This window comes from Neoarius graeffei, chromosome 15 (assembly GCF_027579695.1).
Source record: "Neoarius graeffei isolate fNeoGra1 chromosome 15, fNeoGra1.pri, whole genome shotgun sequence".
Taxonomy (NCBI): Eukaryota; Metazoa; Chordata; class Actinopteri; order Siluriformes; family Ariidae; genus Neoarius; species Neoarius graeffei.
Window position 1 is genome coordinate 9,040,226 of NC_083583.1, and position 16,580 is coordinate 9,056,805.

At 40.7% G+C, this 16,580-nt stretch overlaps 1 protein-coding gene across 1 annotated transcript in view; it reads right to left on the reverse strand.

The window, feature by feature from the left end:
- Positions 1 to 16,580, reverse strand: part of pkd1l2b (polycystic kidney disease 1 like 2b) — a 68,400-nt gene that overhangs the window by 24,312 nt on the left and 27,508 nt on the right. The window contains 14 exon segments of the mRNA XM_060941903.1: positions 129 to 307; positions 399 to 500; positions 614 to 844; positions 2,983 to 3,173; positions 3,256 to 3,481; positions 6,465 to 6,596; positions 6,831 to 6,948; positions 10,800 to 10,918; positions 11,018 to 11,167; positions 11,246 to 11,386; positions 11,511 to 11,644; positions 12,624 to 12,770; positions 12,864 to 13,157; positions 16,372 to 16,510. Coding sequence (XP_060797886.1) covers positions 129 to 307; positions 399 to 500; positions 614 to 844; positions 2,983 to 3,173; positions 3,256 to 3,481; positions 6,465 to 6,596; positions 6,831 to 6,948; positions 10,800 to 10,918; positions 11,018 to 11,167; positions 11,246 to 11,386; positions 11,511 to 11,644; positions 12,624 to 12,770; positions 12,864 to 13,157; positions 16,372 to 16,510 — 2,303 coding nt within the window.

A 16,580-nucleotide genomic window follows, 5' to 3' on the forward strand; every position in this document is an offset into this window, starting at 1 on the left:
GTGGCAGCTGTATTTCAGATCACAGGTTTACATTAATGCGGTCATTCTGTCATTTCTATAGTAACAACTCATTCACAGGGACTTGTGCGGTGGACAATATGCATAATCTACACATCCATCCACTCTACCAATCAGGATGCTCGCCAGAGTTGTCATGCCACAGCCTGATGCTTTGCAGATCTCCAAGAGAGAAAGGAGTGGTGAGCATAAATATGTCCACCCCTCCCCTAGTAAAGACAGTTTTTTCTGGATCAGTCAGATGGTGAGGCTTACTCTCCCAAACAGTGCCGATTAGCGTCAGTGTAACCTGCAGGTGCAACAATACAGCTGAAATATTATGTACATAACACAATAATAGAACTGCTGCTGTGGATGAACACAGAAATGGGAATACTGACATGAGACGTGGTGGCAGCTCCATGGCGATGCCCCGTAACGACAGCCACTAAGTAACGATATTCAGCCAATGGGTCATTATCTTCTAGCACTGTGATTCTCACCTTAAACATGATGTCAGGACAGAATTGATAGAGATATATAGATTGTTATTTTTATATGTTTTATAGATCATGTTTGTATGTACCGTAAGATGACACTTTATCGATTGCTCTACCTTTATTTTGTCCTGAAGGTCCTTCCTGTATGCCCATATCACTGCTATAATGTAGGCCAGGAATAGGGCACCAACAAAACATACTACCACGGGGTTGTTGACAAATGTAGAAAAAAGCTCAGCAGTGCGAGACACGTCAACCGTGTTGGGCATGACAAAGAACGAGCTCCCAAAAGCTGTCAGGTGCGTGCACAGGCACTGAGTAACCAGTGATGTGGTGCGAGGGCCAACCTGAAAATTAGAATTACTCATAAGAACAAAATGATATGGGTGGCACGGTGGTGTAGTGGTTAGCACAGTTGCCTCACAGCAAGAAGGTTCTGGGTTCGAGCCCAGTGGCTGATGGGGGCCTTTCCTTGTGGGGTTTGAATGTTCTCCCCGTGTCTGTGTGGGTTTCCTCCGGGTGCTCCGGTTTCCCCCACAGTCCAAAGACATGCAGGTTAGGCTAATTGGTGGCTCTAAATTGACCGTAGGTGTGAATGTGAGTGTGAATGGTTGTTTGTCTCTATGTGTCAGCCCTGCGATGATCTAGCAACTTGTCCAGGGTGTGCCCCAGCTCTCGCACATAGTCAGCTGGGATAGGCTCCAGCTTCCCCGCGACCCTGCACAGGATATGCAGTTACAGATAATGGTTGGGACAAAATGATATACTAAGAGATTGGTTTGACAAAGTATATTATCTACTAATTTCCAATATGCAGCAAGGATGGCTGGTATAAATGGAATAGCAGGGCTAAGCACCCCAATAGATTATTTGGTGTTACCAAATATATTTAAGTAGATTAGATTTTGGATTTTAGTGGAACTGAGCACAACACCACCACTAACGTTAAAGAGAAAAGTACACAGAATGGTGAAGAAGTGAGAAGCAAGGCTGGGGCTGATTTCTTTCAAGCCCAGACTGCAGATTCAAACAGCCTAACAGTGACAATCAGGTCAGGTGATTACACAGAGTGACACACACCCTAGATCTCCGTTTGAGCTGATATTTTCAGATATATCATTAGCAGCAGTGATTGAGAAGTCACATGTGAAATACAGTTGCGGGTGTAATGAATGTGAACAAGGTAGTTTATTTACATTGTCATCAATTATTTCCCCAAGATATCTTTGGGGTAGAAACTAAAAGTAGATTTTTAAAGCCACCAGTCAGTGAGAACATCATGATCACTGACAGGTAAAGTGAATAACATTGATTATCTTATTATAATGGCACTTGTCAAGGGGTGGGATATATTACGCAGCAATGGAACAGTCAGTTCTTGAAGTTGATGTGTTGAAAGCAGGAAAAATGGGCAAGCATAAGGATCTGAGTGACTTTGACAAGGGCAAAATTGTGATGGCTAGATGACTGGGTATGATTATTTCATTATAATGGCACTTGTCAAGGGGTGGGATATATTAGGCAGCAAGAAAACAGTCAGTTCTTGAAGTTGATGTGTTGGAAGCAGGAAAAATGGGCAAGCGTAAGGATCTGAGCAACTTTGACAAATTGTGATGGCTAGATGACTGGATCTGAGCATCTCCAAAATGGCACATCTTGTGGGGTGTTCCCAGTATGCAGTGGTTAGTACCTACCAAAAGTGGTCCAAGGAAGGACAACCGGTGAACCAGCGACAGGGTCATGGGTGGCCAAGGCTCACTGGACAAGAAAATGGGCAAACGTAAGGATCTGAGCCACTTTGACAACTTTCTGTTTTAGTCAGCATGAACTTTTACAGCAGTTTGTGCTACAGTAGCGTTTCTCTGGGATTGGACCATATGGGCTAGCCTTTGTGCCCATGACCCTGTCGCCCGTTCACCGGTTAGTTGTCCTTCCTTGGACCACTTTTGATAGGTACTAACCACTGCATACTGGGAACACCCCACAAGATGTGCCATTTTGGAGATGCTCAGATCCAGTCATCTAGCCATCACAATTTGTCAAAGTTGCTCAGATCCTTACGCTTGCCCATTTTTCCTGCTTCCAACACATCAACTTCAAGAACTGACTGTTTTCTTGCTGCCTAATATATCCCACCCCTTGACAAGTGCCATTATAATGAAATAATCATACCCAGTCATCTAGCCATCACAATTTTGCCCTTGTCAAAGTCACTCAGATCTTTATGCTTGCCCATTTTTCCTGCTTTCAACACATCAACTTCAAGAACTGACTGTTCCATTGCTGCGTAATATATCCCACCACTTGACAGGTTCCACTGTTATGAGTGTTATTCACTTCACCTGTCAGTGATCATAATGTTATGGATAATCGGTGTATGGTAGCCAATCAAAATACAATTTACGCCGAAGGACAGACAACATAATCATAGGTTTAGTGGGCTTTTAATCACAAATCACAAATGTCAACTTGTCATGTAACTCACTCGACAGCCATATTCATTCCAGCTGTTGTTTTTCTCATTCCAGTACTTGCAGCTAGCGGCAGCTGATGTGATGAACACTGACGCGTTTGAGGAGTTCACACCTGCTGATACAATAGGCCTCACTAGAAGATAGTAAACTCCCACTTCTAGTGCTACATCCTTGGGGTTCAGCACCCACGTATATTTGATCTCTGTGGAGAAATATAGATATAAATCTTCTTCATGACTGTCCTTCGTCATTCATTATGTTAGAACAATGGTAGAGCAGTCCACCTTGTGAGACATCTGGTTGAGGGAATTGGATCTTGGCCTCATATCTGGTGTCATTTGGATAGTATTGAAATCCCAGATGTAACATCAAAGGTGTCTCATCTGAAGGCTCCAATTTCACCACCAGAGTACTGTTTGGAGCAGTCACATTGATAGCCATAGTGCTGTGAGTTGTCAGGTTCAGAAATGTTCTGTTTGAAGCCACAGCACCCAGTGATGGTAAAAAAATCTGGAAACAGGAAGACACATTTATAAACTTAATTTAATAAATGACAGTGTGCATTCCTTCATCTTCAGTATGCGTTTTATCCTGGTCAGAGTGGCAGTGGATCCGGAGACTATCCCTGGAATACTAGGTGTGTCACATCCACCTGGTACACAACAGCAGAGGTCCCCTGATTGACATACTAACCACTCATTCTACACTCATCACAATTTCCTGTTCATGGACTACAACCCCAATTCCAAAAAATTTGGGACGCTGTGTAAACTGTAAATACAAAAAAATGCGATAATGTGCAAATCATGGAAACCCTATATTTCATTGAAAATAGTACAAAGACAAGAGATCAAATATCAAAACTGAAAAATTTTATTGTTTTTTGAAAAATATATGCTCATTTTGAATTTGATGTCAGCAACACATTTCAAAAAAGTTGGGACAGGGGCGTGTTTACCATTGTGTTGCATCACCTCTACTTTTAACAACACTCTGTAAACGTTTGGGAACTGAGGAGACCAATTGCTGTAGTTTTGAAAGAGAAATGTTGTCCCATTCTTGCCTGATATACAATTTCTGTTGCTCAAGAGTTCGGGGTCTCCTTTGTCATATTTTGCACTTCATATTGCGCTAACTGTTCTAAATGGGAGACAGGTCTGGACTGCAGGCAGGTCAGTTTAGCACCCAGACTCTTTTACTACAAAGCCATGCAGTTTTAATATGTGCAGAAAGTGGCTTGGCATTGTCTTGCTGAAAGAAGGAAGGCCTTCCCTCAAAAAGATTTTGTCTGGATGGCAGCATATTGCTCTGAAATGTGTTTATATCATTCAGCATTAATGATGCCTTCCCAGATGTACAAGCTACCCATGTCATGTGCACTAATGCCTCCTCATACCATCACAGATGCTGCTTTTGAACTGTGTGCTGATAACAAGCCGGATGGTCCCTCTCCTCTTTAGCCTGGAGGACGTGGTGTCCATGATTTCTAAAAAGAATTTCTACTTTTGATTCGTCAGACCTCGGGACAATTTTCTACTTCGCCTCAGTCCATCGTAAAAGAGCTCAGGCCCAGAGAAGGTGGCGGTGTTTCTGGATATTGTTTATATCTGGTTTTAACTTGCATTTGTGGATGCAGTAATGAACTGTTTTCACAGACAATGGTTTTCTGAAGTGTTCCTGAGCCCATACAGTGATTTCCACTACAGACACGTGTCTGCTTTTAATGCAGTGTCTCCTGAGGTCCTGAAGATCACAGGCGTCCAATGTCAGTTTTCAGCCTCGTCTCTTGCATACAGAGATTTCTCCAGATTCTCTGAATCTTTTAATGATATTATGGACCAGAGATGATGTGAGCCCCAAATTGTTTGCAGTTTTACATAGAGGAATGTTATTCTTAAATTGTTGCACTGTTTGCCCACTCAGTCTTTCACAGAGCAGTGAACCCCTCCCCATCTTTACTTCTGAGAGACTCCGCCTCTCTGGGATGCTCTTTTTATATCCAATCTTGTTACTGGCCTGTTGCCAATTAACCAAAAAAATTTTTTTAGCATTACATAACTTTTACAGTCTTTTGTTGCTGCTGTCCCAACTTTTCTGAAACATGTTGTTAACATCAAATTCAAAGTGAGCATATATATATCTCATCTCAGTATCTCTAGCCGCTTTATCCTGTTCTACAGGGTCGCAGGCAAGCTGGAGCCTATCCCAGCTGACTACGGGTGAAAGGCGGGGTACACCCTGGACAAGTCGCCAGGTCATCACAGGGCTGACACATAGACACAGACAACCATTCACACTCACACCTACGCTCAATTTAGAGTCACCAGTTAACCTAACCTGCATGTCTTTGGACTGTGGGGGAAACTGGAGCAAACCCACGTGGACACGGGGAGAACATGCAAACTCCGCACAGAAAGGCCCTCGCCGGCCCCGGGGCTCGAACCCGGACCTTCTTGCTGTGAGGCGACAGTGATACATACATACATCTCATCTCATTATCTCTAGCCGCTTTATCCTGTTCTACAGGGTCGCAGGCAAGCTGGAGCCTATCCCAGCTGACTACGGGCGAAAGGCGGGGTACACCCTGGACAAGTCGCCAGGTCATCACAGGGCTGACACATAGACACAGACAACCATTCACACTCACACCTACAGTCAATTTAGAGTCACCAGTTAACCTAACCTGCATGTGTTTGGACTGTGGGGGAAACCGGAGCACCCGCAGGAAACCCACACGGACACGGGGAGAACATGCAAACTCCGCACAGAAAGGCCCTCGCCGGCCACGGGGCTCGAACCCGGACCTTCTTGCTGTGAGGTGACAGCGCTAACCACTACACCACCGTGCCGCCCACATACATACATAATATATAATATTTAAAAAAAACAATAACATTTCTCAATTTCAACATTTGATATGTTGTACTATTTTCAATGAAATATAAGGTTTCCAGGATTTGCAAATCTTCACATTCTATTGTGTTTACAGTTTACACAGTGTCCCAACTTTTTTGGAATTGGGGCTGTACATAAAGCCAGTTCAAAGACTGAATCATTGCGAAGTCTTGCCAACATCTCTGTTTGTGTATCTTCTATCTAGTGATTACTATTTTTGTATTCTTAACCCTTGTCTTGTTTAGAATCTATTCTTTGGACGTACCCTTTTTCTGAATTAATCATGGATTGCCGTGTTAGGCCTTTGTCTGTTTTGACATGGAATTTTAGATTGTGAACTGGAATTGTCTTTAAACCTTTTGTCTTTAAACCTTGGGATAGATGCTAGGCATTCACATCTAGAGGAAATTCAGAGTTGCCAGTCAACCATTCCACGTTTTAGCCCTTGGGAGGAAAACGGACAACCTGGAGGAAAGATCAATGCTCATGCTCTGAGGAGTTTAATGTTTAAAAACAGAAAACTAGCACAAACATGGAATAATAGCTTATCATGTAAGAATCACAATACAGTACATTTTTGGCCGTGAGATTTTTATACCTCAATTTCCTCATCAAGATTTTCCACTGGAATAACAGAGCCATTATCCCTGGTAAGAGAGAGACTCCCAACTGTTCCAGTAATCTCTTCATCTTGGTTCCAAGCAAAAGGGTTTTTCTCAAAGCTCATCATCTGTGACCATATAAAAGACATAAATTATGAAAAGAATTATCTTGTCTACAAAATAGACAAGATAACAAGTAACTGTGAATGAGAGTCAAAATTTCTGGCTTGCTGACTGACACGTTTGTTCGTTTTTTAATCAGTAAATGTGTTTGCTGATTTTATTCATAGAGAGAGACAGCTTTATATAATCACAAGGCATGAATCAAATGGTCAGAGAGTAGCAAATTAAAGGAAACTCACTCGTAAATTCACTGGCTCATCTGAAGGAACCAGACGAGAAACTGAAGATGGAAGTGAGAAGGCAGCTGAAATGTTCCCACTGCTGATTTGGGACTCATTGAGATGATTTGGTGTCAGCCTAGAAGAGGAAAAAAGCAAACAAAACACTGTCACACTTCCTTTTGCTCTGCTTTCCCAGTTTATCCTGATACTCTTGATGTACAGTGTAAATCTGACTTTACACACTCACATCAGAAAAACTCCATATATTCACTTTAAATATTCATATCTGATATTATTTAACCACACTTTTGCTTTTGGTATCACTCTTAACAATGGTGACTGATGCCATGTGTTCATGCAAATTTTTTTTTTTTTTTTTTCAGTTCTAAACTTGTCTCTGTCCCTGTCCTGTCCTGTCATTGGTTCGTTACCCTGTTGTGTTCACCTCTTCTGTGTTACCTTCTGATTGCTCTGTTTTTTCATGCCCTGCTGTTTCTTTCTTGCACTGTGAAGTCTTATCATGCATTATGGTCCTTAAAACTGAACCCATGTCTTCCAACCAAGTTCAGTTTTGTTGTACTTCCTGATTTTGACTCTCAACTGTTTCTCTTGGGTTTGAATGTGGATTATTCTTGTTTGATTCGCCTGCATGTATTTTGAACCCTACTGTGGAGGATACTGGATACAATTAGTGGATTTGACTGAATAAAAAAAGCTAGTTTATCTGCTTGAGTACTACGTCATGTTACATGTTCATTCATTACCTCTGCCAACTTTATTGGAGGAGGTTATGTTTTTGCCTCCATTCGTTTATCTGTTACCAACATAACTCAAAAAGTAGTGAGCAGATTTTGATGAAATTTGGAGGAAAGGTGAGCCATGGGCCAGGGAACCATTGAATAGATTTTGATGCAAATCTAGATATGTATGTGGATTCAGGATTATTATTATTATTTATTTATTTTTTTTTTACATTTCCCAATGGGCGGCACGGTGGTATAGTGGTTAGCGCTGTCGCCTCACAGCAAGAAGGTCCGGGTTCGAGCCCTGTGGCCGGCGAGGGCCTTTCTGTGTGGAGTTTGCATGTTCTCCCCGTGTCCGTGTGGGTTTCCTCCGGGTGCTCCGGTTTCCCCCACAGTCCAAAGACATGCAGGTTAGGTTAACTGGTGACTCTAAATTGACCGTAGGTGTGAATGTGAGTGTGAATGGTTGTCTGTGTCTATGTGTCAGCCCTGTGATGACCTGGCGACTTGTCCAGGGTGTACCCCGCCTTTTGCCCATAGTCAGCTGGGATAGGCTCCAGCTTGCCTGCGACCCTGTAGAACAGGATAAAGCGGCTAGAGATAATGAGATGAGATGACATTTCCCAATGTAACTCAAAAAGTAGTGAACGGATTTTGATTAAATTTGCAGGAAAGGTGAGCCATGGGTCAAGGAAGAATTGATTAGATTTTGATGCGAATCCAGATATGTATGTGGATCCAAGATTGTTTTTTTTTTGTCATTTCCCAACATAATTCCAAAAGTACACTCTCAGAAAATAAAGTATATCACTCTACCTTTAGGGGTACAATGTCTTGTCAGTGGGGCAGTACCCTCAAAGGGATTTATTTGTGTCCTTTATATACTGCCTAGGAACATATATGCATCTTTTTGACTCTAAAAAGGTACACATAGTTCCCTTGAGGTCCAATAATAAGCTCTAAGGGGTACATTAGTGTAGGTTGTACAATGGGGTACAGAAATGGACTCTTACTGTACCCCTATTTCTAACAGTGTAGTGAACAGACTGTGATGAAATTTGGAGGAAAAGTGAGCCATGGGCCAAGGAACCATTGATTAGATTTTGATGCAAATCCAGATATGTATATGGATCCAGGATTTTTTTTTCTATTCCGAATGTAATTCCAAAAATAGTGAACAGATTTTGATTAAATTTGGAAGAAAGGTGAGCCATGGGCCAAGGAACAATTAATTAGATTTTAATGCAAATTTGGATATGTATGCAGATCCAGGATTTTTTTTTTGTCTGTTCGCAACGTAACTCAAAAAGTAGTGAATGGATTTGGATGAAATTTGGTGTACAGCTTTAGTATTATCTGAGCTTCGAGTGCTTTGATTTTGATGTTGATAATATGTGGCTTGGTGGAGGTATGCACTCTACCGAGCACCCTTCTAGTTCATTTATTCATTTGTTCATTCATTCATCTCCATTCTGGTCAGGTTTGCAGTGGATCTGGAGCCTGTCCCAAGAACCTAATGCAGGAATACACCCTGGATGGGACACCAGTTCATTACTGGGCACCATGTACATCTACAGTGGTGCTTGAAAGTTTGTGAACCCTTTAGAATTTTCTATATTTCTGCATAAATATGACCTAAAACATCATCAGATTTTCACACAAGTCCTAAAAGTAGATAAAGAGAACCCAGTTAAACAAATGAGACAAAAATATTATACTTGGTCATTTATTTATTGAGGAAAATTATCCAATATTACATATCTGTGAGTGGCAAAAGTATATGAACCTTAAGGATTAACAGTTAATTTGAAGGTGAAATTAGAGTCAGGTGTTTCCAATCAATGGGATGACAATCAGGTGTGAGTGGGCACCCTGTTTTATTTAAAGAACAGGGATCTATCAAAGTCTGATCTTCACAACACGTGTTTGTGGAAGTGTATCATGGCACAAACAAAGGAGATTTCTGAGGACCTCAGAAAAAGCGTTGATGATGCTCATCAGGCTGGAAAAGGTTACAAAACCATCTCTAAAGAGTTTGGACTCCACCAATCCACAGTCAGACAGATTGTGTACAAATGGAGGAAATTCAAGACCAATATTACCCTCCCCAGGAGTGGTCGACCAACAAAGATCACTCCAAGAGCAAGGCGTGTAATAGTCGGCGAGGTCACAAAGGACCCCAGGGTAACTTCTAAGCAACTGAAGGCCTCTCTCACATTGGCTAATGTTAATGTTCATGAGTCCACAATCAGGAAAACACTGAACAACAATGGTGTGCATGGCAGGGTTTCAAGGAGAAAGCCACTGCTCTCCAAAAAGAACTTTGCTGCTTGTCTGCAGTTTGCTAAAGATCACGTGGACAAGCCAGAAGGCTATTGGAAAAATATTTTGTGGAAGGATGAGACCAAAATAGAACTTTTTGGTTTAAATGAGAAGCGTTATGTTTGGAGAAAGGAAAACACTGCATTCCAGCATAAGAACCTTATCCCTTCTGTGAAACATGGTGGTGGTAGTATCATGGTTTGGGCCTGTTTTGCTGCATCTGGGCCAGGATGGCTTGCCATCATTGATGGAACAATGAATTCTGAATTATACCAGCGAATTCTAAAGGAAAATGTCAGGACATCTGTCCATGAACTGAATCTCAAGAGAAGGTGGATCATGCAGCAAGACAATGACCTTAAGCACACAAGTCGCTCTACCAAAGAATGGTTAAAGAAGAAGAAAGTTAATGTTTTGGAATGGCCAAGTCAAAGTCCTGACCTTAATCCAATCAAAATGTTGTGGAAGGACCTGAAGCGAGCAGCTCATGTGAGGAAACCCACCAACATCCCAGAGTTGAAGCTGTTCTGTATGGAAGAATGGGCTAAAATTCCTCCAAGCCGGTGTGCAGGACTGATCAACAGTTACCGCAAACGTTTAGTTGCAGTTATTGCTGCACAAGGGGGTCACACCAGATACTGAAAGCAAAGGTTCACATACTTTTGCCACTCACAGATATGTAATTTTGGATCATTTTCCTCAATAAATAAATGACCAAATCTAATATTTTTGTCTCATTTGTTTAACTGGGTTCTCTTCATCTACTTTTAGGACTTGTGTGAAAATCTGATGATGTTTTAGGTCATATTTATGCAGAAATATAGAAAATGTTAAAGGGTTCACAAACTTTCAGGCACCACTGTACTAGCACGTTTTTGAGAGATGTCTTTATATTTCAATTTTGCTCTTAGCATCCTCTTACCTATTCACATACAGATTAATCAGTGGAGAATTGAGTAATATTGGCTCTGTGTTTATCGATTTATTAAGGAGCATGGCACTCTGTACTTGGTTCATTGTCTTGAGTAATGATTCAGAGGTCTGAAAAAGAAGAAACATCCAATAGAATCTCTGTACATCACATTATACAGTATTTGTGCTGATAGTTGTTTATTTAGGTAGGTGGTTTGTTGTTGGTACCTGTTGGTCAATTTTATCAGAAACTTTGAAGAGAATACTGGCTGAAGAAACAATAAGCGAAGCTGCACTGGCTCCGATATCATTTCCATGCCCATTTGACAAAGCCATTTGGTTATTGCTAATGTGTTCAAGGACACCGTATGCTGCTGTCTGTGGATTAAAAAAAAAAAAACCAGGTCAGAAATACTAAGAAGTACTGTGTAACTACATAATTAACACCCTCATTACCAAGGCATTAGGCATCAGGTGATTTTCATGTGTGACAAGGCTTAGCATAGTGGAAGAAATGCTCTTTATCTCTTCTTGAAGATAGACCGTAGTTTCATTGGCAACCGCAGCGTACAAAGATGTAGACATTCTCTCTACAAGCTTAAGAAAGAAATGATGGAGGTGAGGTATGGTGCGAGCACCAGAATTTTACAACAGAAGCAGAACCATTGAAATGGTTCTCAATGCATTTAAAAGTCTGTCTGAAAGCAAAATATCATGATACCTTTTTCTTATCATCTTCACTATAACTGTTGTTCATCTTATCCAAAATGGTATCAAACACCCTCGCCATCATGGGGGCTGAAAGCGTCCCTGCTTGCTGCATGGACACGACTTGTGACATAGTATTCCATACAGCTGTGATGGAGTCATTGGTGTAGTCTTTGACCTGGAATGGGAAGGTACAAAGTAAGCATTTACAATGTTACATATAGATAGTGCCAAATAGATTTTTAGAAATGGTCAAAGAGCGACTAAACCAACATGATTAAAGCTAGACTGCCTTTCAGATTTTTCAAGTGTAGGTCATAAAATAAGAATTTTCCTGACACCCAATTATTTTTGTTTAGTGGACTGAAAGCTACTGAATTTCAATCACAGACTTCGAAGTTTATTAGTTTTTTTTTAAAAATAGGACAGCTAATGAATTTAGGGTCACGTGGCCCTAAATTCTCCGCTATTTTTTCCTGCTTCACCATGACCCAATTCAAGATACTACATCATGCATCATGTGGTGGGCTTTCCCTGTTCACGCAAAGCATTGTGGGATACATTTTGAAACAGGAGAGAAAAATGGAGGACGTGTGTGGGTGTGCGAATGAAACGTGAAAGACCGACTACAGTAACGGAAAGCGAGAAGAAAAGACGTTATGTTATATACGAAGGAAAGGAAACGCAGGGCCAAACCAATAAATAACGGCGGTCAGCGAGCACCTCGGTGTGATCAGCTGTTCGTTTAGTGACAGAATGATGGAACTGTCAGTGCACGCTCAAAGGTAAACCTGTAGACGGCAGTAATGCAACACTGTGGATATCAGCTGCCGTAAAACCCAAAAGAAGAAAAAGAAAGCAAATCTGTGCATGCGCACGCAGACATCCTCTGTCTGCTTAACTGTGTGAAGCGAGTGATTTCATGCACATTATTTGCTAGGGAAATAATGTGCAAATTAAATAATTTCCCAGCTACAGAATGGCCTGGGGTTGGTTTTTTTTTTTTTTTTGAGATATTACAGAAATAAACATATATAACAATGACCAAATTTCAGAGGGAACTAAATTTTGTCGATTTTATGAAATCAAAAGGCCGTCTAGCTTTAATCATATTTGGACTAAAAACATAATGCTTATAGACTGACTTCAACAGGGAGTGTAGTCCTGATTGTCTGAGCAGCAGTATTTGTAATAGTGACCACTAGCTGAATTCTACCCCGAGGAAGATACAAGTTTGGCATGGTCATCTGATTGCCATGATGTACATAATCACCTGTAATCACCGAAGTAAGACAAAATGATGTTGTCCTTAAGACAATAACAACTCGGATGAAAATAACAAAAAGGATACAGTATATGCTCTCACCTTTAGAGGTTTTCACAGAGAATGAGCAAAGCCCAGAACAGCAAAAATCCTGGTTTATGATGCAGCTGATGTTGAACAGAGTGAAAACATCCCCATTGTTAGGGGAAATGTTACAGCTGGGCGTGGGTAGATCACTTGTACATTGAAGTACTTTGGTGGCTGTACTTCTGGTTTGTGGGCTCACCGTGAATTTGGTTGGTTTTTGGTTTGTGGATTGTGGATTCTTGGCTGGTGTGGTGGGTATGGGGAGTTGAATGTTGTAGCAACCATAACCGACGTCTTTCTTTATATATCCTGCAAGAAATGGAGAATAAATAGTTGCTAATAATACAACCCCAATTCCAAAAAATTTGGGACACTGTGTAAAACAGAAATAAAAAAAGAATGTGAAGATTTGCAAATCATGGAAACCTTATATTTCACTGAAAATAGGACAAAGACAACAAATCAAGTATTGAAACGGAGAAATTTTATTGTTTTTTGAAAAATATATGCTCATTTTGAATTTGATGTCAGCAACACCTTTCAGAAAAGTTGGGACAGGGGCAACAAAAGACTGAAAAAAATTGTATAATGCAGAAAAAAAACTAATTTGGTTGTTGGCAACATGATCGGATATAAAAAGAGCATCCCAGAGAGGCGGAGTCTCTCAGAAGTAAAGATGGGGAGGGGTTCACTGCTTTGTGAAAGACTGCGTGGGCAAACAGTGCAACAATTTAAGAATGACGTTAATCAGTGTAAAATTGCAAAGAATTTGGGGATCACATCATCTCTGGTCCATAATATCATTAAAAGATTCAGAGAATCTGGAGAAATCTCTGTATGCAAGAGACAAGACTGAAAACTGACACTGGACGCCTGTGATCTTCAGGACCTCAGGAGACACTGCATTAAAAGCAGACACGTGTCTGTAGTGGAAATCACTGTATGGGCTCAGGAACACTTCAGAAAACCATCGTCTGTGAAAACAGTTCATTACTGCATCCACAAATGCAAGTTAAAACCAGATATAAACAATATCCAGAAACACCACCACCTTCTCTGGGCCCGAGCTCTTTAACGATGAACTGAGGTGAAGTGGAAAATTGTCCCGAGGTCTGACGAATCAAAAGTAGAAATTCTTTTTAGAAATCACGGACACCACGTCCTCCAGGCTAAAGAGGAGAGGGACCATCCGGCTTGTTATCAGCGCACAGTTCAAAAGCCAGCATCTGTGATGGTATGAGGGGGCATTAGTGCACATGACATGGGTAGCTTGTACATCTGGGAAGGCATCATTAATGCTGAATGATATAAACACGTTTCAGAGCAATATGCTGCCATCCAGACAAAATCTTTTTGAGGAAAGACCTTCCTTCTTTCAGTAAGACAATGCCAAACCACTTTCTGCACATATTAAAACTGCATGGTAGTAGTAAAAGAGTCTGGGTGCTAAACTGACCTGCCTGCAGTCCAGACCTGTCTCCCATTTAGAACATTTAGCGCAATATGAAGTGCAAAATATGACAAAGGAGACCCCGAACTGTTGAGCAACAGAAATTGTATATCAGGCAAGAATGGGACAACATTTCTCTTTCAAAACTACAGCAATTGGCCTCCTTAGTTCCCAAACGTTTACAGAGTGTTGTTAAAAGTAGAGGTGATGCAACACAATGGTAAACACAGGCGATTGCTCCAAGACAACGAGGGAGGCTCAGCCTCCTCTAAAAATGACGAACATCATGTAGGATGAATTGCGCTAGGCTTATGTTATAGCCGACCTTAGAGCATTGCTATTTCAGATCCAGAATCATAGAAATATATGTGCTCAACCCAACTACAGTGCGAAATCATTCCCTTATAACTTTCCCCAGTTCACCTAATGTGTGCGTGAGTTTTTCCCCCTCGTGACAGCGCGATGCAGCCCAGCCTCAGTGCACTTCAATGGCATTTGGGAGCTATGCGCTTTTCAATATCAAAATGCAAGACGATTATTGGACAAATACTGCGAAAACGCCCGCCCACGGACTCCCACGGACTCCCAGCCTCACAGTGGGAGGGACATGGCAAAGCTTTCCGCGAGGAGACTGGTGATTGGTGAAAGCGGCCGGATGTTTTCTTTGATTGACAGCTTGTTTCAAATATAGACAGGCAGCAGTGAATCTCAGTTCAGTCCCATGCGGATTCGCAAGTGCTGTGGTGTATTGTAAGAGATCAGCTTACATTTCGATTTCATTCATTACATACGGTTTCTACCAGCTTTTTTAGTTTGTATATATTTTCACTGTAAATAAAGTGTAAATATAGTGTTGTCAAGTTTGCTATCTTAGTTCCAGAAATTTCATTTATTTGAGTGACTGAACTTGAACTTGAGGGGGCTAGTCAGCTAGCAAGAAAGCTGCGCACGGATGCCAAGCATTGCTGATTTAATTTTGGTGAAGCCATTTGCCAGTCTTCCTTTCAAGGAAAAAATTAAAATTAAAGAGCAGGGTAGACCAACGCCTCAAATTGACTTGGTGAAAAAGGTAGGGAATAATACTCGTTCCTTTCAGCTCTCCTGGTACGAGAAAGTGAATTGGCTAACAGCAAGTGACCCACATCAACAACAGTAAATAGGCTACTTTAGTAATATGTCATGGATGGACCAAAAATATAGAATCTATTTAAAATGTTTATGCTGAGTATATTATATTGGAATATATATTTTTCTGGATATGAATTAAACACAGCTACAATTTGGAAAACATTTTTAAACAAAAACACAGCCGAGAACATTTCACACTACAGACCTGGATTAAAAGTGAAGGGTTATCAAAATTGTCAATAAAACATTTCTCAGTCAAAATAAGTAAAATATAGGGAAAGTGTCATTGAATGAAATGTGTGGCACCCAGCTCTATGTTTGACTCCCCAAGGTCAGTGCTTGTGCCTATTCCAGAGCACTCTGCTGTTACTGCTGAGGTTCCTGACAAAGAGCTGCTTTCAATAATGATCAATTTTTAAACAACATGCCACAATTTTAAAATATAAAATGTTAAAATATACCCCTCCCCCCAACACCACCATCATGTATATTGGACAGTAGGCTAATGGGCCAAAAGAACCTGTTATTTCACAGTTTGTGACCCTGCCAACAATCAGCCAGATCAGAGGCAAGAGTATGGGCAAAATTGATGTGTTTTTTCTTTTTTCTTTTAAAATCTGGAAATATCGTAACCGACCAGCCTCCCCTGTTTGAAAGACTACCAGCTGCCACTGGTGGTAAACATGCCCCGTCCCAACTTTTTTAAAACGTGTTGCTGACATCAAATTCAAAATGAGCATATATTTTTCAAAAAACAATAACATTTCTCAGTTTCAACATTTGATCTGTTGTCTTTGTACTATTTTCAATGAAATATAGGGTTTCCATGATTTGCAAATCTTCACATTCTGTTTTTATTTACAGTTTACACAGCGTCCCAACTTTTTTGGATTTAGGGTTATAATAATAATAATAATAATAATAATAACCCCCCCTAAAAAATACCTTTTACTACAATAGTGGTGTCAGAAAGAAGAAGTGTTTTCAAGACTGTACTTGAAACATTATAAATGTTCGAATTTCCAAGCCTTACACTCAGATGTATTTGACTGTCACTGTCTTCGTTGCATGGAGATATAACAACCTTAAAAAAGATACCATGATAAAATTATACTTATACATACAAGCGGCTAGATAAAAAAAAATACTAATGA